Source organism: Wallemia ichthyophaga (assembly GCF_000400465.1).
Source record: "Wallemia ichthyophaga EXF-994 unplaced genomic scaffold scaffold3, whole genome shotgun sequence".
In the NCBI taxonomy this organism is placed as follows: Eukaryota; Fungi; Basidiomycota; class Wallemiomycetes; order Wallemiales; family Wallemiaceae; genus Wallemia; species Wallemia ichthyophaga.
The window spans coordinates 237,087-258,243 of record NW_008806276.1 but is presented as its reverse complement, the minus strand read 5'-3'; the positions used below and the strand labels follow the sequence as shown (position 1 = coordinate 258,243).

Genomic DNA, 21,157 nt, shown 5'->3' with positions numbered 1-21,157 from the left:
GTGTTTTACGGCGAACATTCTGTGTCTGCATCTTGACCGTTACAAACAACCATCATCAATATTCTTAACTTATTCAAATCACTCGGGAAGAAGTGGGAGATTTGTTGTTTCCGTGGTGCTGTACCTAATCCACACAACAGCCACAGCCACACAATGGTCACAAAGATACAGCCAACAATCAAGCTTGCTAGAGATGCTGCAGAAATGAGGGAGAACAAGATCAAACAGCTCCCAGATCCGCAACCAGAAACTTCGATATTCGCAAATGGCTGCTTTTGGGGGTAATTTCCTCTTATCGGTCATCTACCGGTGGTACTGACACCAGCTACAGCACGGAGGAGCTTTTTAGGAAATATTTCAAGGATTCCATAATAAGCGCAGAGGTTGGATTTATTGGCGGTGACGATGCAGGCGTTGGTGGGTTAGCTATACGCACACTCCATATTCTCTAATCACAGAGCAGGCAACGATCCTTCTTACAGACTTGTTTGTACGGGTACAACTGGACACGCAGAAGCCTTGTCGTTGACTTGGGACAAGCGCAATGCGAGCTACGAGGAGCTCCTCGATTTCTTCTTCCGCACTCACGATCCAACTCAAGTTGATCGCCAAGGCGCTGACGTCGGTACACAGTATCGCACGGCACTCTTCCCAACTTCCGAGGAGCAGAAGAATGTCGCTGATTCAGTTAGAGAGCAAGTCCAGCAAGCTCACTTTACACCAAATGGCTCCACAATCGCCACGCAAATCAACCCAGTAAACAAATTCAAGTGGTGGAAGGCAGAGGATTATCACCAGAAGTACCTGATCAACAATCCAAATGGCTACCAATGCTTCACGCACAGATTACATTACTAAAATTACTTTAAATGGCTTGAATATTGATTTCCTTTACTTTCAGCATGAGCATGAGCATGAGCAGCATAAACACTCGCGTACATTCAAAGATTATTGCGCATGCTGGTGTGTTTAGGCGTATTAACAGTGTACAGAACTCACGTACAACCACTGGCAGCCAAATACCCAGAAGCCGCTATTAATGGGGTTTTGATAGGAAGGATAGAGGCGAATGAGGTGGAGATTATTGGTGTGTTATCGTTTGCGTAGCAGTGCTGAAGGTCTATTAACACTCCCACAAGACGCTGTACCGGTGCAGCACCTCTGGAACACGCTCTCAGTGGTGATGGAAATGGGACTGGAAATGGTACTTGTAGTACAGGCAATATAGGCAGTCCACTTACAAATTCACAGATACACACCCACGCACGCTCCAAAGGTATGGATTTGGTGGGCATGTACGAGGCGTCCGAGATTTTGGAACAGAATCCAACGCTGAGCTCAACTGGAATACAAATACTAAACAGAATTAAGATGAATGCTGGTAATAGCAAGCACGTAGTCGGTGTAGCTGTCGGTGGAAGCACTGAGGACAAGCAATGGAAAGGCTACACCCTACATTCATTCAAAGCAACTAATTCCCAGTCGCTCTCCAAGGTTACTCTCCCCGTCGCCAACGTCGACACAGCCAAAATCAAGACACTAGTTGATTACTTGAATGATCTCGACAACCACCTCTCGAATAACAGCCTGGATTGGATGGAAAATAGAGACTTTGTAAGCAGATTGTAGTGGTATCCAAATTTGTAAGCAATTACAACATTTTACATGTCTCCTGTCTTGTTGCATCACCACCACCTTCTGATGGAGAAATATGAACTAAAAGACAAGTTGGGAGTTGGTAGCTTTGGTGTTGTTTACAAGGCGTGAGTGGGTGTGTTGTAGGCTGTATAATGCCCCTCACCCATCATACAGCCTCAATCGCACAAATGATGAAATCGTCGCTATCAAGATAATCGACTTGGAACAGAGCGATGAAGATATTCAGCATATCCAACAGGAAATACAGCATTGTGTGTTTTCTATTCCACCCCATCAGCAACCCTCACGCAATTCCCAGTGGCTGCTTGCCAATCTGACTACGTTACCAAGTACTACGCGTCTTTCATGGATGGATTTAAGCTTTGGATAGTTATGGAACTGGCCGTCGGTTCTTGCTTGGATGTCTTGAAGAAGAAAGTTGAAATCCGGCAAGAACAAGTCGCGACTATTTGCCGTGAGCTGTTGAGAGGATTGCAGTATCTTCATTCAGAGGGTGCGTTTGCCGTGCTCGCCGTTTCCCCCTTCTTACCCCCTCACACTTCCCCCACCAGGCAAAATCCACCGAGACATCAAAGCTGCAAACGTTCTTCTCTCCGATACTGGCCAAGTTAAGCTCGCTGACTTTGGCGTGGCTGCTCAAATCTCAGAGCGCATGTCGAAGCGAAATACTTTCGTCGGCACCCCTTTCTGGATGGCACCTGAAGTTATACAGCAGACTGGCTACGACACTCGCGCCGACATATGGTCACTAGGCATAACAGCGATCGAAGTAAGTGTGTGTGCTTATGTCTACTCCCACTCACCTTTACTCACAGCTAGCTACTGGTCTCCCTCCACTCTCTGACTTCCATCCCCTCAGAGTACTCTTCCTTATACCAAAATCAGCTCCTCCTCAACTAGAAGGCGACCATTTTTCAGACCTGTTTAAGGATTTTGTTGGTCAGTGTCTCACCAAAGATTTTCACTATAGACCCTCAGCTCCAGCTTTGCTCAACCATCCGTTCATAGCAACAGCACAAGAAACCAATATATTGCACCCACTCATCGAAGTACTCTCAGACGGCGTCCTCTCAAACAAAAGCAGTCCGAAAGATGGCAACGACAGCGACGACGATATTCACTCGCTGATTGACGAGTGGAATTGGAGTTTTGGGACACTTAGACCCAGTGGCACCGTCAGAAAAGACGACAAGAAAGACATCAGTCAGACGGATATGGCGAGAAAGTACGCAGCCTTAGATTCGAGTGCGGAGGTGAGCCACAATCGCCAGCAGAGTCGCAGCAGCTCTGTTATTTCTAGGGAAAAATCAAGACAGCAGTCAAGTAGTGATTCTTCAGACGCCGAACGCATATGGAATTATCCGCCCACGCGAGCACGAGAGCAAAGTGAGCAAGTTGAGCAAATTGAACAAAGTGAAACTTTCAGCAACCACCTCAAACACTTGTCGACATTGATAGACGATACAAGTGATCCAAAGCAAATAGCCTCACTGATGATACTCAGAAACAGCTACAGGGATCTTCACGACCAGAATCACGACCTCTACACACAAACTCTATACCACAATTACATGGTACAAGGCGACGCTAGCCCTCTACCATACAAGACGAACGAGATATCAAAAATGTTGTTTGACAGATGGACTGAAGCGATAAGTCAGAAATATTTATTGTAATTTATCGATTTAACTAATTTAATCAAGTTGACTTAATTTCATCATGACTTGGATCCTGCTTACTGGACTCGCCATTAGAGCTGTTTTGATTGCATATTCGAGCTATTACGATGGTATAGCGCGCACAAACGGTGGTCCTACATACACAGATGTTGATTATCGCGTAGTGAGCGAAGCTGCTGAGTTAGTCCACGGTGGGCAGTCACCATACGAGCGGAGGACGTACAGATACACGCCGCTGCTATCGTGGATGCTCCTTCCGAATATAACACTCGACGAGAATTTCGGTAAAATTCTCTTCTCGTTGGCAGATCTGGCAATTGGTGTGAGTGTGGATAGGATTCAGCGGAAACTGCGCGTCGGTCGCAGAGGAGGCTATGTATCTCACCTCTTGTGGACACTAAACCCAGTCGTTATTTCTATTTCCACCAGAGGCTCCCCGGAATCCCTCATAGGCGTACTTGTCATGTCCACACTCGATTTGCTCCTGCATGAGCAGTACACGCTCAGCGCAGTATTCATGGCACTCAGCGTTCATTATAAGATATACCCTTTCATATACGCACCTTCGATACTCGCTCACATGTGGTCTAAGACGAGGTCGTTTACGCGGATGGCCTCTTTCTCGGCTATCAGTTTGGGCGTCTTTGCAGCTGTGAATGTGGCCATGTACAGGATGTAGGTTTAGTTTGGGTGATCACACAAGGTTTCACTCTCAGACTCCCTCTAGATACGGCATGCAGTTTGTGGAATCGACCTACCTCTACCACGTGGGGAGGAAGGACCACCGACACAACTTCACGCCCTACTTCTACCCCACCTACCTCAATTACGACGTTCAACCAGACACGGTCTCACTCTTCTCCAATCCAGTCCTCTCACTCGTACCGCAACTCATCCTATCACTTGGATTAGGTGTTGTGTACGGCGGAGTGGATCTCCCACTCGCTTGGTTTTTGCAGACGTACGCGTTTGTCACTTTCAACAGGGTTTGTACATCGCAGGTAAGTAACGCATGAACGCACACTCACAAAACTCATCCCAATAGTACTTCCTCTGGTACATTTGGCTCTTGCCTGTCGTTCTGCCATCGTTGAATCTCTGCACGAAGCAAAAAGTGGTTTTGCCGATATTGTGGCTTACTTCACAGGCTGTGTGGCTTTCTATCGCATATAGGTTGGAGTTCCTCGGCCAGCCTCTGTTTATACCTCTGTGGATAGCAAGTTTGTTTTGGTTTGCCAGCAATGCTTACATACTTGCAACACTCATAACAAGTACACGAGCACGTACACTCACACATACCAAATTCAAACAACCAAACTAGTGTGATACTATGCATTATTCGATTGATTGACAATGTTCGTTTTTCAAAGACTGATGTTATCAATGAGTGTCTTGATGTGTTCAATTAGAAAGATAGAGGTGTAAAATATAAAAGAAGTCCAAAGGTAATCCATTTACTTAAGGAATGGAATAGTCGAAAATGTCTATTAAAAGTGTAATGAAGTTAGTTGTAATGTCGTGCCATCATTGATAAGGAGCTGATTTAAGCATCTTATGCTTCACCTGGAGCTGGAAGGCCCTCACAAGTCCATGAGGCGTCTCTTTGTGAGTAACCACCGGTAACCTTGTATGGCTCTTGGTAGAGGCATTGAGCAACAGTGTCGAGTGAGTAACCAGCGTTTTGCATTTCAGGGACGTAGACTTGTGGCAAGTGGCTGGCTGGTTCGTGAACGGCATGGTTCAAGACAATGTGTGATTGACTTGTGTCGGAAGCAAAGCCGTCGTAGAGGTCCAAGATTTCTTGGTCAGATGCACCGAGAGCGTCTCTCGAGTCTTCTGACCAGTTGACAACAGTCAAGCCCCATCTGTCTTGGAGGTGCTGTACAACTCTGTCATCAACTTCACCGTATGGTGGGCGGATGAACTTTGGAACGACACCAATGATCTTCCATAAAGCGTCTTCAACGAGTTGAACTTGCTGATCGATTTGTTCGTTGGTGAGTTGAGGAAGGTGGACGTGTCCCCTGCCAAGCTGTCAGAGGTGTCTGATAGATTGAAAAACTTCAAAGACATACCAAGTGTGAGAAGCGATTTGGTGGCCGTTCTCGTGAAGGGCACGGAGACGGCTCACGTTCTCCTCCGAGTATATACAGCTCCAGTTGTTACCGTTGACAAAGTAAGTAGTTTTACCGCCGACGGCGTTGAATTGGCTGTTAACGTTGTAGTCCCATTGGTATGGACCGTCGTCGTAGGTGATAGCCATTGAGTCTGGCTTGTAGCAGCTGTTTACGACGCCTTGAGTTTGGCGCTCAGCTGGTGCAGCAGCAGCAAAGCCGAGGATTGAGGCAGCGATGGCGAGGTTTAACTTCATTGTAATTGCAAGGAAAGAATTGGTTGGTAGTTCAAGTTCAAGGGCCTCGGAGCTATTTAAAGCTTCCCCGCACGTCCGCTGAGATCACTCTTAGCACAGGTTAGCTCGGTATTTGCAAAAAATTCGTGGCTATGCACTAAGATGCGGTATGTGAGCGCCACTTTACACATTGTCCCGCTCTCTTCACCTCATTTCCGCAGCTTCCGTTCATAATTGTGCAAATTTTGCTCACCTTTAATTCTGGCGCCGCCCTATTATGCATCAGAGACAAACATCTGCGACAAAACAAATCTGAATCACGCCGAATGTTGTCTGAAATTCTATAAAACCTTTCTCCGTGCACTTTGCACAGCTTTTGATATCCGTTAGCCGGTCACCGGCGAGCGCTCCGTGTCAAATTGTCTCGTCGGCCGTTAAATTTAGAACGAGACAGCGTGTAATAAAGCATGTGACACAACGCTATGCAAATACCTCCATTCTATTAATTACCTCCACTTAATCGCACACACTAAATCTAAATATACTCCCGATACACACGCTAATCACAGGGCTATGCGCAATTAAAAGTAAATATTTTCATTTTTCAGTTTTCATTCAGCGATGATATTAGCTTGTGCCAATAGTCTGCTGACTCGTCCGGCGCCGGCTGTGCAGAGCTCGTCGGTACACCGCTTACCGAGTTATCAAGTGATCCACTTAAGGGCATCATGTCAGGCACACCTAATCCGAGCAGCATAGCAATAGTATCCGCCGGTGCGTCGTTCAATGTCCAATTATTCCCGTTTACGTCAATTGACGGTGGCTGGAGGTGGTTTGCTGATGTAGCAGCAGAAGTGGAAGCACCGGCACCAGCACCTCCCCCACCACTATTCCATTGCCATTGCGCATCTACATTGTCACTTCCTGAAACCACACTCTGGTAGCTCGGTGCGCTCGCTTCGGCGAATGACGAATTGGACATACCCATCAATAGATTGGCATTCGAATTAGCGTTTGGCTGCGCGAACCTCAGTGATGGGTCCTTATCTGCTGTAGTGTCATCGAATCCATCTACTTCTTCCCCATTCACCCTTCCCTTTGCGCCTCTCCCACTACTGCTAGTCGCCGCCGCTCTCGACTGACGCAGCTCCTGTGCCTTGTTTCTGAACAGCTGTATGATGCGCATCTCATTAACCATAGCCTCATCCCATGGTAGCGTCACCGTCTTGTCTTGCCTCTCAGCAAGGAACGAGTCGAGTATGTGTTTGTGCTGTGCGGAGTCCTTCCCGAACGGCTCCAAAATCAATGCTATCGCTGAGATGAGTGTGGAGTTAAATATTCTATACTGTCCACCACCGAATCTACCGAGCGACTTATTTGTCTCCTTCCTGAATCTCTCTCTAGCAAAAAAGTCGAGTTTCGCCGACTCGAAGCAAGCCCTCCTTGATGGTGCATACCTCGTGCTGTTAAGTTTGCGAAGCACCCATGGTCTATGCAGACTTATCTTAGTAAAGTAGCATTCCACTGCGAGCAGGAAGCGATGTGTCGGCAACCATGGCATTTGGCTATCCACCGATGTGTCTGGATCCTCAAATCTAAACACAGGCGGCAATCTTGCGATAAATTCGCCTATCTCTGCATCTAGTCTTAACACATTTGAGTAGCTCGACGGTGCGCGCAGGTTCGAAAAGTGCTCGTTGCACCGAGCTACTATCTGCACGAACGAGTGGCGCAGCACATGAGCCGTCATCAGCGTAGGTATATTGAGTGGTTTTGGTAGCGGTGGGCTTGTATCCACTGATGTGCTCTGAAAATCGTTGTCATCAATGTTAGATGGCGGGAGAGTGTCGCAGTATGCCGGGATAATCGATGGAGGCCTGCCCAATATCAGAGCTAAGGTATTGTCTGCATGCTGAAGATAGCTCCAAATCCTCCTGCGATACTCTGTCTCGTAACAGCTCAGCCCGAGCTTGCTTCCGTCTCTGTGCATGCCTAGACTCTGAGCAGTTCTAATCGCGCTTCCGAGCTGCGACCATGATTCTGTCAGTCTTCTCTCGTTGATGAGCAGACGGGTGCTCAGAAGCCTCGAGATGACCATCTCTGTGCAATCTCCCTGCACTGCGGACACAAGAAGTGAACATCTGCGAGCTGAGAAGGTGTTAGCTGGTGTTTTGTTGTGTGCGCAGTAATAGTTGGGCTTACTGCTCCAATACAATCTAAGCGCCCAGCTACGTCTCTCCGCTTCAGATAAACCGCTGCCAGCCTCAACTGCAATCTCTTCATTCGGAGCGAATCTAAGCGTGGTTGCGAGAACGATAAACACGAGAGGAAGGTTCTTGAAATCCTTAGCCTCCAAACTCCTGCGCTTCTTGTATGTGGACTCATAAGCGTTTCTAAAGCTCTGTTCATGTATCGGATACCTTGTCCAGTTAATGTGCGCGAAGAAAGAGTCAACGAGTTTATCTGCAAACTGTTTCGGCGGAAGTTCGTCCACAAGCGTGTCGACTTTAGACGGGCTCATCCCGAACTCCTGAATGACGATACTGAGTTGATCATCAACAGCAATTGGACTATGAGCAGGGTTCTTGAAGTCTGTAGTGGTGTCTCCGCCAACTTTGTCAGCGAGATCATGCGCTATTTCAGACACGTTCAGGCTCGATGGGCCATACCAATTGCCGTTATTGAGCAGAGTGCCTGAAGCAGCGGGACCGATACCGACGTTGGCCAGATCGTCCCTCTCCTCGTCATCATCATCACCCGAAGTAGCTGTGCTCATCGCCTTGCGTCTCTTGCTTGGTGGTTCTGAGGTGCTGCCTGATGTATCTGTTTGGAGAAGCGGCATCAAACTCTCGACGAGCCCTTCGATTCTAACCAAACGACTATGAACATCGTTATCGTGGCCTGGTTGGAAAGGCACGCACGGCACTTTCCGCTGGGCGCAGTGGCTGCATGGCGTTCTTATATCGAAATCAGTCAAAGTGGGGGTGAAATATATCAGTACACACTTGCGATCGCATTTCTGTTTTCTTCTGTGGCACTGAAATGGCGTCATTTAACGATAAACCTTTTATCGTGCGCAATAACTCACTTCGGTGCAAGCTAAGTTTTATCAATCAGTATCTGATGAGTCATTTCGGAGCTCAACGGAGCTCAACTCACAGAATTGTGTACGACGTGGTCCCTTCTTCCTGCCTCTTGTACCCTCCACAGGCTTTGACTCTAGCTCTAGTGAGTTTATAGATGTCGGCGGCTCCATCTTCATCGGGTCTTGGTGGCCGGCGATGAAGAAGTGTCTTGAGGATTCGAGCGGCTACAGCAGCTCAGCCACTCTTGTTTTCTGAAATAACCAGCCCTTTACATACCTTATAATCCATTCTACAACCCTACTTTCCGTTATCTTAACAATTATAAAATTTTTACATCTATAAACAAATGCACTGTATATCTTCAAATACACTTATCTTCTTTCTCTACTTCTTTTTCTTGCCCTGCTTGCGTACTTCGTTCGGGTTCCTCCGTCCATGACCTATGCGAGCAGGGCCTCTACCTCCCGTCCGCCTAGCATTTGCGTCAGGCGCAAGCAATCCTGGTAACCAGTCAGGATCCATCCATTGGCCGCTTTTAGAATTACGTCAGATCTTTGACTCATATGAAAAGTCCATAAACTCACGTAAAACCACTGGTGCCTGCTTTTCCCTTTTCGAGAGATCTCATCAGCGCTTTTTCCTCTTTGCGCTTTGCAACTTGGTCGGCGTGCACCGATCTTTGGAAATCTGGATCATCCTCTCGCAATATCAACGGCAGTCCACTGCCAGTCTTGGAGCTACCAACTCTAGATGCAGGAATAGAGTACTTGGTACCTCTATTCTTGTACTGGAAGTTCTTCTTCAAGTGTACCTTAACTACAGGTGCAGCATCTGCTGATTTAGGTGCATATGTTGTTATTGACGTTCTCAAAAGAGTGCTGTTACCACAAGCGGGGCAGAACCTTTTTGACTGATCTCTGCAGAGTCTTTATTGGGAATGTGAGACGCAGGTTTTTAGTAGGAAATTACTTACTTAAAACAAGCATGACATCTGAGTACCCAGCTCTTGGCGCTTTTGATTCTCTGTCCATTTGTACCAACCAGATTGAGTCCTATCTGTATGAGTACATTTTGCATAGCAAAATCAGCTGTCATGCATGCCGCTTTTAGGAATACGGGCGGCTTCTTTGATGTATCCTTCTTCGACTGCTCTTGAATTGTCTGGTGACCGAGATCAACTGCTTTGTGATCTTCTACGTTATCTGGTGTGATCCAGTCACCTGCATCTTCATCATCTGATTCGTCTTCCCCTTCACTCTTATCATCAACCTGTATACTTCCAAAGTCATCCTGAGACTGTGTGTTCTTGTTGCGGCGTGGTTTTGCTGCTATTGACATACCCTTTGATACTGTTGTGAATTCTTCCTCAGCGGGTTGTTGATGAGGTTGTTGAGCACGGGGATCCTGCTGATCTTGTTCTTGCCTTCCCTTTGGCGTCTCATCTAGAGTAACGTTTTGTATTTTTTCAGACAGCTTATCACCTATTGCTGGTGATGAAGTTGATGGCGAGTTAGGGTCTGTGATCTGATTTTGTACAGGTTTCTTTGCTGTTGACTGAGGATAATCATGTAAGATATTTCGACGGGAATCCAGGAAACCCACTTTGCCGGGTGCGTCTCTCAATCTAACAGTACCATTCTCTTTCACTTCCAGTGCATATGTAAGCGCAAGAATACCCATATCAGGACCGGACAAAACGCTGTAGTCACCAGTAAGCTTTGAGAAGCTAGAAACTGCATTTAAGTGAGACGAATGAGAAAATGAAAAGCTTATTGAATCGAACCTTTTGCGTAACTGATTGGATCAGGTTGTTGTACATTTATATGAACACCTTGAATCTCAAGCATTTCTAGATGCTTCTTTGATTTCTCATCCCTCAATTCCTGTATAACGTGAGGAGTTGTGTAGAATTCTTGTGCCATTCCACGAATAGGGGCTTGAGTGAGCAAAGGAGCGGCATCCAAGACTAAGCGCTTGATTGGTTTATCGGGAAAAGTGGTAGAGTCCTCAATAATTTCCTTGTTGTGCTGCATTCCAAGTTTAGTTGATGAAGGAGGAAGACGACCACCAAGACTTGTGAAATGCAATTAAAGAGCTATTATTGTATTTGCGGGGAGTTTATCGTATGTAGTGATGCTCATTAGACAATAAACACTCTAAACACTCGCATACAGCTCGTTGTTGATAAGCCCATCGACCTTCTTCCAACGCGGAAAACGGATGGAAGCGTGATTATAACGCATAATGCTGGAAATGAATCAACAAAGCGCAAATTCAAGGTTTCTGCGATATCGCAGACGCCTTGTATGCTTCAAAGGTTCTGAAGATTAAATAGATTGCGAAGAATGACTGACAAACCCTTCAAACAGGAAAGATGGCATGTGTGAGCGTCAACATAGGCTCAGTTGCCCACGATGCACAGTTGTTGTAGCGTATACCCACAACGCACCACTTTTCCTCTCAAAACAGGATATAAAGCTGGGTACTAAAGAAGCTGACTACATTTACATACTTAAAGGCGCGTTATCTGATGTACAGGGGAACATACCAACTGAAGCGTTGCAAGACAATTCCCGGTCTCCTGCCACCAATAATGCCCAAATAAAGCGTGAAAAAGCGTGAGGAAGTGTACAATACTTGATGAGTACACGCTGAATTGTAAAATATAATCATTTATCACAAATTTATAACAAATCCCCGACTTCTCTCTTCGATAGCAACGGCGAGGAGTACAATATGGGTAGAATAACAAAGAAGAATGAAAAGGGAGCCGTGAAGAATTACATGACCAGAAACCAAGTGTGTTTACTTGAAAGTGCTTGAAATATTCTAACAAAACCAGGCAATTAAGAAATTGCAGATATCACTCGCAGACTTCAGAAGGCTCTGTATTTTGAAGGGTGGGTGATAACTCTAATATTCTGGAGAATGAGCTCACAAGTAACCCACAGGAATCTTTCCTAGAGAACCTAGAAACAAGAAGAAGGCTAATAAAGGCTCAACAGCTCCAAAGGCTTTCTATTACACCAAAGATATCGTTTACTTGCAGCATGAGCCATTGCTCAACAGCCTTAGAGAATACAAGTCTTTTGCAAAGAAGATTTCAAAGCTTATTGGCCGCAATGAGCTCGTTCAAGCCAAGGCAATTGAGGACAATCAAAAGCCTGAGTATAGATTAGATCATATCATTAGGGAGCGTTATCCTACATTCCAATCCACTCTCAACGATCTTCCTGATGCTATTTCACTTATTATGCTCTTTAGCCACTTACCTGCTAACAGCAGAATCCCTGCTGACATCATCGACAATTGCGCTAAACTATCCGCTCAATGGCAACTATACGTTATGCGTACAAAGTCTCTCAGAAAAATTTTCTTATCAATCAAAGGTGTTTACTTTGAAGCTGAAGTGGAAGGTAGACCAATTAGGTGGTTAGTTCCATACATGTTCACTCAGCACATTCCAGAAGATGTTGATTTTAGAATCTTGATGACCTTCTTGGAGTTGTATCAAACACTCACTGGCTTCGTCTTCTACAAGTTATATAACGATATAAACTTGGTTTACCCACCACCACTCGACATTGACAAAGATGGTACTGGCGCTGGTATTGGTGCTTTCAATTTGAGAGAAGCATCAGGTGCACTCACTAAATCTGGCGAAGATGACGTCGCTGAGAGTGCTAAGGTTAGCGCCAAAGATGTTCGCAAGCAAATCAATCAAATTGGTCAAACAGCTGCTCCTCCAGCTGACGATCAACTTGAAGAACAAGAAAATGTTCAAGACGACCAACAAGGTCTTCCTGCACCAGAAGAGTTCGTTGAGCAGCCATCAAAAAACGTTGAAGCCTCAACTGATATTGGCCAATCGCTAAACACTCTCCTCGCCAACTCCAAGTTTGAATCCGCACGTGCAAACCTCTTTGCACCATACACTTTCTATCTCTCAAGGGAGGTTACAAGACCCACTTTAGAGTTTGTGATCCGTTCATTCGGTGGTCAGGTTGGATGGGATATGACTACTCTCGGTGGTGGCTCACCAGTACCTGACGAGACAGATGCTCGTATCACTCACATGGTCGTCGACAGACCACACCTTCCAGCTCGTTTGAAAGAGCTCAACCTCAAGAGAGCGTACATTCAACCACAATGGATCGTTGACTCGGCAAATGCCGGGAGATTGCTTCCAACTGAACCATACGCACCTGGAGAGACGCTCCCCCCACATATGTCACCATTCGAAGTTGCTGACGAAGAAGCCTATGTACCTGGTCTGGAGATTGAAGAGAAAGAGGCTGCCGAAGATGAGGAGGAGGGAGAAGAGGATGAGGACGTGCAAGATGAGGACATGCAAGAAGACGAAGAAGAGAAGGAGCAAGCACAAGAAGCACCTAAGAGTAAATATCCTACCGAAGCGCTTATTGCTGCTGCTCAGAATCCAAATGACGAGTCATTACACGACGCAGCCGAACTTGAAGCAGAACAGCTCGGTATTTCCCATGATGTGTTCGAAGCTGAACTCAAGAAGGCCAAGAAGTCTTCCAAGTCCTCAAAGAAGGTGAGACTAGCTTCACTTGGAAATTCCCGAAATTTTCCGCTAACACATTTGCCCTCAGCAGAATACTTCCGGCGGCAAAGAAAAGGAGGATGACGATATGGCACACTTAATGATGGGATCTAAGCAGCGCAAGCTCTACAACAAAGTTAAGCACTCCCAGAAACGCCAAACGGATGAGGTAAGTGGGTTGTGTGAAATAGTAGCGCGTACTCACAAAACTCTAGCACGCTCTTCTCGAATCCAAGAAGAAGGATATAAAAAAGAAGCAGCAGAAAGACAAGAAGAAGAAAAGTACATAGATAGATATCTCTTCTTGATAAGTTATTACATTTCCATTCATGTTCTACATTTCTACAATTTTATTTTACGGCAGATAGTGTGATTGACTCGCTCGCTCCAACCTCGATCGCGATAAAGATTGATAATGGAAATTGAGGAACTGATCAGCAGTTTCAAAGAAAGTCACGTAGGCCAGCATGAGCTAGATATACAAGCGATCAGGGTGAGTGATGGTGACTATTGCGGTGCACTGAAATTTTGACCGAATTCCGGCAGAAGCAACTCATACAAACAATGTGTCCCAACAACAGCAGTAGTAACAACAACAACTCTACTCCACTCTCAACCCCCAAGTTGAAGTCTTCGCAGTTGTCAAACTCCTCCAATGGTGGTGGTGTCGAGAGGCGTGGTTCGATAATGTTGGAGGATAGCTACGATGGCGGTAGCTTGCTTTTTGCTTCTAATCCCAGCGCTTCCAAGCCAGTATCGACGTCTGCATCGTCTGGCTCTTAATTCCGGATATCGTTGGTTCCTTGGAGCCACTCTCCTTTCAATACTTGCAAAAGGTGCATATTTATTCAAGATGTGTATTATAGAGCTTCTTTTAGTTTTCTAGATCTAAAAATCCATATGTATTACTACAAATAACTAAACATGCAATCTACTGTCTTTTTTTATGCTTCTCTTTGCGTTTTGCAGCCGCTTCCCTCTTTTCCTGCTTTAGGATACTCGATTTACTCCGACGCTCATTCTCGTTGTCTATGTTGTGTTGCTGTCTATCGATATGAGTCTTGAGAGTGGAGTGTACGCGCGAATCTACACTATCTTCACCATTTCCTGGAAAATCATCTAATGTCCACCGACCAAACTTGCCATGGCGCATTGCGTTTATAAGGAACTGCGATGAATTATCTATATCGACAATCCCACCTTTCCGAAGCGCACCTATGCGTCTGCCCAAGTCTTCCAGCAGTGTGTATATGTCATTTGTTGGAGGATAATTCTTCCCTAGCGGTAGTTGCGATTGGTACGGAGAATCTATCAAGCCGATCAGTTATGACATAGCGTAATATAATTTCTAACTAACGTTGGGCAGCGTCTCTCAAATTGAGTTTGTAAAGTAAATAATCAAGTATTGTTTCCGTCTCTATCAAATCGGGCTTAATTCCCGCTGCGATGGCCTGTGTGAGTCAATGGATGTATGCAAAGTCATCCACACACATGTCAATGCTAGCTTTAGGCCCATTTCCAATCCCATTTCATCATGGCCAAGAAACGGTACCATTATTCCGGGTGTATCGTATATATAGACGTTAGGATCTTCATTTATCTTGACAGTGCCTGTTAGTTTGCGAGTAACGCCAGGATCTGAGCCTGTAATAGCTGCCTTTCCTAACACTATTATCAGCACACTATAGCATTACGATATGAAGCCAACCTTTGTGTACTCCTACCCTTCTCAGCGCATTCAAAAAAGTTGATTTACCGACATTTGGCATACCGGTGACGAGTACATTGAGTTTCGGGACGTCGTGTTCTTTAGCAATGGCTGTTGTGCGTTAGACATATCGAAAGCTACGACACGCACCCACAGACAAGCTGCCGCTGAACGACGCGTGGATCTTTGTCGTTCTTGCTATCGGTAAAGACGACATGCTGACCAGCCAAGTTTTTGAACGAGCGTATCAGAGGCTGGCAGCTGTGTTAGGGAATCCTAGCCTTCTAAAGCAGCATCCTCACACCCTCATATCTTTCTTCGGCGAGATCACGCTTCGTATAAACTACGATACGCTCAGTGATACCGCCGAGCTTGGCTCTATTAGACCAGCCACTCTTAATCATCTTTTCAAACTGATAATTTATCCCTGTAAGCGGTATACGCGCATCTCTCGCTTCTATAATCACATCGATTGTATTGAGCTGCTCCGTCATAATTCTCATCCCTTTGCTCATATGCCCTATATACCAACTAGGTGCTCGAGAGGGATAAATGAAGTTTGTACGCGGTATGAAACTCATAGTGTGAGGATGACGGATGACGGATGACGTACGAGAGAAGACAAAGTAAATATGAAAATAATACATGTTTCTATCTTCTACTTGTTACCAACGTATTTCGTAGCTTCCACTTGTCAGTTCACCCTTGAATCCTTTGTATGGCTTGTAGCCAGCATCGCCTGCGATTTTGACACCATCAATCTGGACTCCAGAAGCTGTATGCTGAGGTATTCTGAAGTTGACTCCGAACGCAGTCTCGGGTCGTGGTGATTCTTCGCTGTTTTGCAAGGTAAACTCATAAAGCAAAGTCAACCGTAGAAACCCACCTTGATTTGAAGTTTGCAGTCAGGGTATGTACGCTAGTTGGTTCTATATGGGATATGTTCCATTTGAATATCTGGAGTTACCTGTCAGCTCAGGCTAAGGCTTTCATCTAGCTGTCTACAAACCTTGGTGACATGATCGAACTCGTTCGAGCTTATTGCCTTGCTCCCAGAAGGTGTGTTTTTCTTCTTACACTCGCCCCGTGCAGACACTGCACCGTGTCCGAGAAATATACTCAACTCAACACCCTCCATCTTCTTTCCGACAGTATTTGTCAAAATTAATTCAAAGTTACCTGCAAAAAAGGTAAACCAATCCACTCAAACAAAACAGCTTTCTTACCTTCATAGGGGGACACCTTCATCGAGCATTTACTGCTTATCGGCAAGCGAGGTTTCACTTTAGGTTCGAAGGAAATCAATCTAAAACGGCCGTCTGGTGGAACGAATGAGAGAACGCGTTCTCTAATCCAACGCTGGTATCTGTGGAAAGGTTTGAGTGTTATTCATAATAGAGACGTTTTCTATCTACCTTATGCATGCATGCTGGGATGTTTTTTCAATCGAAGTGGAATTCTTCAATGTTAATAGTATGTCGGGAGTGCCTTGACGCAATGATGAGAATTATGTCAGATATCTCGGCTTTACCCACCAGACAGTCTCGAATCACACTCAATTTGTCCATTGATCTCAGCCATGACTGCATTTCCGTGCTTATCAACAATCGCATCTATCGACTCGATAACATTGAAGAATATTTCATTGTTATTGTGCTTGACGCCCGCCTTCCTCCATGTGATTGGCGATGCGTAAGGTCTAACGTTTGGTTGACTGATGAGCGTAAGCGAAATATTAACACCCAAACACACCCGCTAACCTCTTCACATTCATTCCAGCTGACGACATGAGCTTGGACAGCGTCGAAGGCGGAACGACGATATCGCTCAAAACGGCAGTTTCCGTGGTAACAGGGAAGCCATTATCGAGTATTTCTTCCATAAGCTATAAAACTCAGTTGTGGGCTTTGTTTGCAACAGTATAACACCAACCTGGTAGATGATGTCAAAGTTATCGCGTACTACAGACTCATTGAGCTTGCCAAAGTAATCAACTAGCAGCTTAATAGTTAATTGAATGAACGATATTGGGATCGACAGGTCCACTGGGCTTATTTAGATGTCGAGACAGCGCTAAGCATTTCACGTACCATTCTTATTGAATGGACATAAGATTACGATATCATTGACCCGTATAAAACTACTAAATGATCCATTTGGGGGTGTATCTACTGTGAAAAAAGGCTCAATTGGTTGCTTGTAGTTGTATGTGTCAATGTGTATAGCTGGGTAAAAGCTTGGTTGCTTAAAGCTCGAGTGCAGCAACGCATTTCTACAAAAATTTAGAACAAATTCCATATCTTGCTATTCCCCTACCCATCCTTGTTCAAAACAATAAGCCCGTCAATCATGATGATTGTAATGGATATAAATAAATATATTCTTGAATTATCCCTATTATACAATTTACTAACCATTACGACGTTTCTTGTTGTTTACTGCACGCCTCTTAGCATTGCGCATACCTCTAATATCTGTCTTGAAACGCCTATCCACCATTCTATAACGTCCACTAACTCCCTTTGGACGTCCCTTCACACCCTTAGCTGCACCTTTAGCAACAACAAGCTTCACTTCACGCTTCTTGTTAGCGTTGGCTTTCGTCTTGTTGATCATCTTCTGTACACCCATAGCTTTCTCTTTTTCAGTGAGCTCTTGATTCTCCATCACAGTCTCAGCCTTGGCCGCAGCCTTTTCAGCAGCCTTTGTTGCCTTGTACTTCTTCTTGGCTTTCGCTTCAGCAAGTTTCTTAATTGGACGTGCGTCAATAGCTCTCTGTCTAGCCTTCAAAGCGTCGACTGCTTCCTTGGTGATCGGTACGTGGACCTTGTAGTTCTTACGCTCGTCCGAGGTGAACCAATCAGGCAGATTCTCTCTATCGTTAGTGGCGTTTTTGTTGAAACCATCATCTATAAGCTGCTGCTTGGTGGTCATACCATTCTTCAAACGGTAAGCCATCGACATAGCCTCTTCAGTAATTAATCCAGTGTCTAAAATGGTCAGTACAGTAATGCAAGATTACGCTATACACACCTTCGATACGCTTTTGACGAACTGCATCTTGATCCTCATCGTCGACATCCCACATTTGACCGTCGTCTTCTTGAGGTACTACTTCAAATCCGTCAGATTCTTCGTCCTCTTCTTTGTCTTGTTGGGGTTTCTCGTCTTCCTCCATTGACTCATCCTCAGATTGCTTGTCGTCTTCTTCCTCCTCGCTTTCTTCGTCAATACCATCAGCACCATTGAAGAGTGGATTACCGAACCAAACACTAGCAGCGGCTTCATCTTGAGCATTGTCTGCTTTCTTCGGTTTTTTTGTTGACTTCTTAGACTTTCCGGCATTTTCCTCCTCTTCATCGGACGAGTCTTGGTCAAGCTGCATGCTACGTTTTTCTTTAGCATCGTAGCCGTGTTCTCCTTCAGACTCCTCTTCTTCCTCTTCTTCATTCTCTTCATCATCATCATCCTCATCATCGTCATCGCCACGACGAGGAATACCACCCCAAGCCTCTCTATTCTTATCTTTCCGACGTGCCTCCTTTACTTGATGCTTACGGTCTCTGTCTTGCAGTTTTTCTTGGTACTTTTCATACATACCATCCATTTGAGATTCAAGACGAACGACCTTGTCTTCCTCATCTTCATAAGCATCTTCGAATTTTGGAGCTTCGATTTCTTCTTCAGAAGATGCATCATCCTCATCCATTTCATCGAGATTGCGTCCTTTAATGTGTTTTTGAGAGTGCTTCAAATCAAACATGTCCTGTTTAGATTTGTTGCCTGGGAGGTAGACATCATCTTGGAGCTGTTCATCTTGTTCCAAACCGATATCAAGTGGTGCACCCATCTTAAGCTGCATACGTTGAACTTCCCTTGCACGCTTCTCATTGCGTCTTCTACGTTCTTTTCTAGCACGGGCTGAGTCTTCGTTTTCTATACGCTCAATCTCCTCAGCTATTTGCTCATCTTGATTCATTGGATGCTCTTCAACCTTTGACTGACCTGCATCGTCAACGTCTTCTTTAATGTCTTTCTTTCTAACTTCGAGACCCATCTCTTCGCGTATAATTAGTCTCCATTTCATTAGTTGTTTAAATTCTTTCTTTCCTAACACTTTGAGATCTTCGCAATTAGCTTTAATGTCATCGGTGGTGTCTTCATTTTTCAACAACTTCTTATCTTCCTTTGATTTGAAGGTTATTGCGTTGTGAGTACCAAGTATTGTGACAGGTTCAGTGCTTTCGATGAAATCAGTTGCACTGATTGCTTTGAATTGAAGGTAATTGCCTTCCTCATAACCTTCCCTCTTTCTTGTCTTCTTCTCAGGCATAAAGACATTGGCGTGAGCGTTTGCAGCAGCAGAACCTTTACCAGAATCGGAAGCAAGTGCAGCGATATCTTTGAAAACGTATTTAGGATCTAAGAAGCGAGGATCGAGCTTTTGAGGAGCAATAAAATCTTGACAAACGACGAATAACTCAGCAGAAACCAATCTAGAGCTGTTTGGCTTTGTTGCGTTCACGTTTTTGAAGAGTTGATTGAAAACCCACATGAGGTTATTGTAATCCTTTGATCTGAACACTTTTGTGACGAAAGTACCGCCCTTTTCAAGAATTTCAGCAGCAATCTTCAAACTAGCGAGTACAAGCTCATTTTGAGCGAAAGCGTCCTGTAACCAAGCAGCACCAACGTTAGGAGCACCGTCGTGGACAACCAAGTCAGCGAGGTTTCCCTTCATTTCATTGGTAATGAGTTGCTTGCAATGTTGAGTTGTTAAGTCAGCAACAAAGGTAGTAACACGTGGAATAGGAACAATAGGAACCAAATCAACACCTATAAAGTTATAAGCCTTCACTTGAATTCAATGGAAATGCCCACCAATGATAAGAGAACCATGAGGCATACTACTCGATAAATTCTGTAACCAAGACCCAGGCTTTATTTTTATTAGCGTTGATTGAAAATCAATAGTGAATACTAACAGCTGCACCTAAATCCACAGCTATGCGACTCTTCTCGATAAAGTTAAAGCGCTTATTCAGCTCAGCCAGCTTGAAGTAAGCACGGCTTCGATAGCCACGATCTTTGGCCATACGATAGTACTTGTCAATTCTGCCTTTTGCATGTTTCTTTAGGAATTTTCCCATTTTGAGTGGGTGTTGGGATGCAAGGGGTTGTGAATAGGTGTAAATTGGTTTGTAAGTTGCGGAATTTCTGTTGTCAGTGAGTAGATATATAAAACCCCCATTCTAATTAAAATATCCCTCCCAATCCCCCCACATACACTCCAATTTTCAAACTTCAAATTTGACCAATTTTCACCTCGCCTTCTCTCTTCACGACGACCACTATGAGCAAGTTACCAACTTCCACAGTCCGTGCGCAGGTCAAGGACGTACTTGAGCAAAGTGCTAAGCCTGAGAACAAGAGAAACTTTGTCGAGACCGTTGAGCTCCAAATTGGTCTCAAGAACTACGACCCACAAAGAGACAAGCGTTTCTCTGGTACTATCAAGCTTCCACACGTCCCAAGACCTAGAATGGCTCTCTGCCTTCTTGGTGACGCTGCCGATATCGATCGTGCTAAGCTTATGGGCCTTGAGTTCATGTCTGTTGAAGATTTGAAGAAGCTCAACAAGAACAAGAAGCTCGTCAAGAAGCTCGCAAAGAAGTACGATGCTTTCGTCGCTTCCGAGGCTCTCATCAAGCAGATTCCTCGTTTGCTTGGTCCTGGTTTGTCTAAGGCTGGTAAGTTCCCAACCCCAGTCTCTCACTCAGAGGACCTCGAGAAGAAGACCACCGAAGTCAAGTCAACCATCAAGTTCCAACTTAAGAAGGTTCTCTGTTTGGCTGTCGCCGTTGGTCACGTTACCATGTCCGAGGATGAGCTCGTCGCAAACATTATGCTTGCTGTAAACTTCCTCGTTTCTCTTCTTAAGAAGAACTGGCAAAACGTCAAGTCTCTTCACATCAAGAGCACTATGGGTAAGGCTCACCGTCTCTTCTAGATTATTACAGTCGTTATGCATGCGCACGCTACACCTACGGAATTTTTGTTAATTTTCGAGAGGGAGCTTGTAATGGTCGTTTAAATGGTGTTTCCTTT

The 21,157-nt window shown here is 45.0% G+C and overlaps 12 protein-coding genes across 12 annotated transcripts; 6 read left to right on the top strand and 6 right to left on the bottom strand.

Annotated features, from left to right (window-relative positions):
• Positions 1-153: 153 nt before the first annotated feature.
• On the top strand, positions 154-858 carry J056_003085 (putative peptide methionine sulfoxide reductase; the record flags this gene model as incomplete). Its single annotated transcript, XM_009268389.1, has 3 exons — positions 154-281; positions 332-417; positions 464-858. 3 exons carry the CDS (start codon positions 154-156, stop codon positions 856-858), a joined length of 609 nt encoding a protein of 202 aa, XP_009266664.1.
• Positions 859-902: 44 nt separating this feature from the next.
• On the top strand, positions 903-3,335 carry J056_003084 (Serine/threonine-protein kinase svkA; the record flags this gene model as incomplete). The annotated part of the gene is made up of 9 exons (XM_009268388.1): positions 903-963; positions 1,016-1,087; positions 1,140-1,204; positions 1,252-1,614; positions 1,729-1,763; positions 1,813-1,910; positions 1,958-2,152; positions 2,211-2,428; positions 2,475-3,335. The coding sequence occupies 9 exons, from the start codon at positions 903-905 to the stop codon at positions 3,333-3,335; spliced, it is 1,968 nt and encodes a 655-aa protein (XP_009266663.1).
• A 43-nt stretch (positions 3,336-3,378) lies between these two features.
• J056_003083 (GPI mannosyltransferase 1) lies at positions 3,379-4,747 on the top strand (the record flags this gene model as incomplete). Its single annotated transcript, XM_009268387.1, has 4 exons — positions 3,379-4,013; positions 4,066-4,339; positions 4,384-4,558; positions 4,611-4,747. 4 exons carry the CDS (start codon positions 3,379-3,381, stop codon positions 4,745-4,747), a joined length of 1,221 nt encoding a protein of 406 aa, XP_009266662.1.
• A 143-nt stretch (positions 4,748-4,890) lies between these two features.
• On the bottom strand, positions 4,891-5,709 carry J056_003082 (Chitin deacetylase 1; the record flags this gene model as incomplete). Its single annotated transcript, XM_009268386.1, has 2 exons — positions 4,891-5,362; positions 5,414-5,709. 2 exons carry the CDS (start codon positions 5,707-5,709, stop codon positions 4,891-4,893), a joined length of 768 nt encoding a protein of 255 aa, XP_009266661.1.
• A 583-nt stretch (positions 5,710-6,292) lies between these two features.
• Positions 6,293-9,062, bottom strand: J056_003081 (uncharacterized protein; the record flags this gene model as incomplete). Its single annotated transcript, XM_009268385.1, has 5 exons — positions 6,293-8,633; positions 8,694-8,725; positions 8,777-8,787; positions 8,848-8,998; positions 9,051-9,062. The coding sequence occupies 5 exons, from the start codon at positions 9,060-9,062 to the stop codon at positions 6,293-6,295; spliced, it is 2,547 nt and encodes an 848-aa protein (XP_009266660.1).
• A 96-nt stretch (positions 9,063-9,158) lies between these two features.
• J056_003080 (20S-pre-rRNA D-site endonuclease nob1) lies at positions 9,159-10,807 on the bottom strand (the record flags this gene model as incomplete). The annotated part of the gene is made up of 5 exons (XM_009268384.1): positions 9,159-9,306; positions 9,359-9,700; positions 9,748-10,328; positions 10,377-10,507; positions 10,558-10,807. 5 exons carry the CDS (start codon positions 10,805-10,807, stop codon positions 9,159-9,161), a joined length of 1,452 nt encoding a protein of 483 aa, XP_009266659.1.
• Positions 10,808-10,855: 48 nt separating this feature from the next.
• On the top strand, positions 10,856-13,631 carry J056_003079 (Pescadillo-like protein; the record flags this gene model as incomplete). Its single annotated transcript, XM_009268383.1, has 8 exons — positions 10,856-10,897; positions 10,949-11,091; positions 11,144-11,392; positions 11,492-11,573; positions 11,617-11,674; positions 11,726-13,332; positions 13,394-13,510; positions 13,557-13,631. The coding sequence occupies 8 exons, from the start codon at positions 10,856-10,858 to the stop codon at positions 13,629-13,631; spliced, it is 2,373 nt and encodes a 790-aa protein (XP_009266658.1).
• A 125-nt stretch (positions 13,632-13,756) lies between these two features.
• On the top strand, positions 13,757-14,124 carry J056_003078 (uncharacterized protein; the record flags this gene model as incomplete). Its single annotated transcript, XM_009268382.1, has 2 exons — positions 13,757-13,834; positions 13,888-14,124. The coding sequence occupies 2 exons, from the start codon at positions 13,757-13,759 to the stop codon at positions 14,122-14,124; spliced, it is 315 nt and encodes a 104-aa protein (XP_009266657.1).
• A 148-nt stretch (positions 14,125-14,272) lies between these two features.
• On the bottom strand, positions 14,273-15,564 carry J056_003077 (uncharacterized protein; the record flags this gene model as incomplete). The annotated part of the gene is made up of 6 exons (XM_009268381.1): positions 14,273-14,649; positions 14,699-14,782; positions 14,833-15,003; positions 15,050-15,160; positions 15,204-15,303; positions 15,352-15,564. The coding sequence occupies 6 exons, from the start codon at positions 15,562-15,564 to the stop codon at positions 14,273-14,275; spliced, it is 1,056 nt and encodes a 351-aa protein (XP_009266656.1).
• A 150-nt stretch (positions 15,565-15,714) lies between these two features.
• On the bottom strand, positions 15,715-17,400 carry J056_003076 (AP-3 complex subunit mu-1; the record flags this gene model as incomplete). Its single annotated transcript, XM_009268380.1, has 10 exons — positions 15,715-15,886; positions 15,936-16,006; positions 16,059-16,228; positions 16,276-16,415; positions 16,465-16,537; positions 16,585-16,763; positions 16,810-16,934; positions 16,982-17,094; positions 17,140-17,321; positions 17,366-17,400. 10 exons carry the CDS (start codon positions 17,398-17,400, stop codon positions 15,715-15,717), a joined length of 1,260 nt encoding a protein of 419 aa, XP_009266655.1.
• Positions 17,401-17,458: 58 nt separating this feature from the next.
• Positions 17,459-20,145, bottom strand: J056_003075 (AdoMet-dependent rRNA methyltransferase SPB1; the record flags this gene model as incomplete). Its single annotated transcript, XM_009268379.1, has 4 exons — positions 17,459-18,039; positions 18,083-19,885; positions 19,931-19,988; positions 20,035-20,145. The coding sequence occupies 4 exons, from the start codon at positions 20,143-20,145 to the stop codon at positions 17,459-17,461; spliced, it is 2,553 nt and encodes an 850-aa protein (XP_009266654.1).
• A 71-nt stretch (positions 20,146-20,216) lies between these two features.
• J056_003074 (60S ribosomal protein L1-B) lies at positions 20,217-21,059 on the top strand (the record flags this gene model as incomplete). Its single annotated transcript, XM_009268378.1, has 2 exons — positions 20,217-20,250; positions 20,428-21,059. The coding sequence occupies 2 exons, from the start codon at positions 20,217-20,219 to the stop codon at positions 21,057-21,059; spliced, it is 666 nt and encodes a 221-aa protein (XP_009266653.1).
• Between the last annotated feature and the right edge of the window lie 98 nt (positions 21,060-21,157).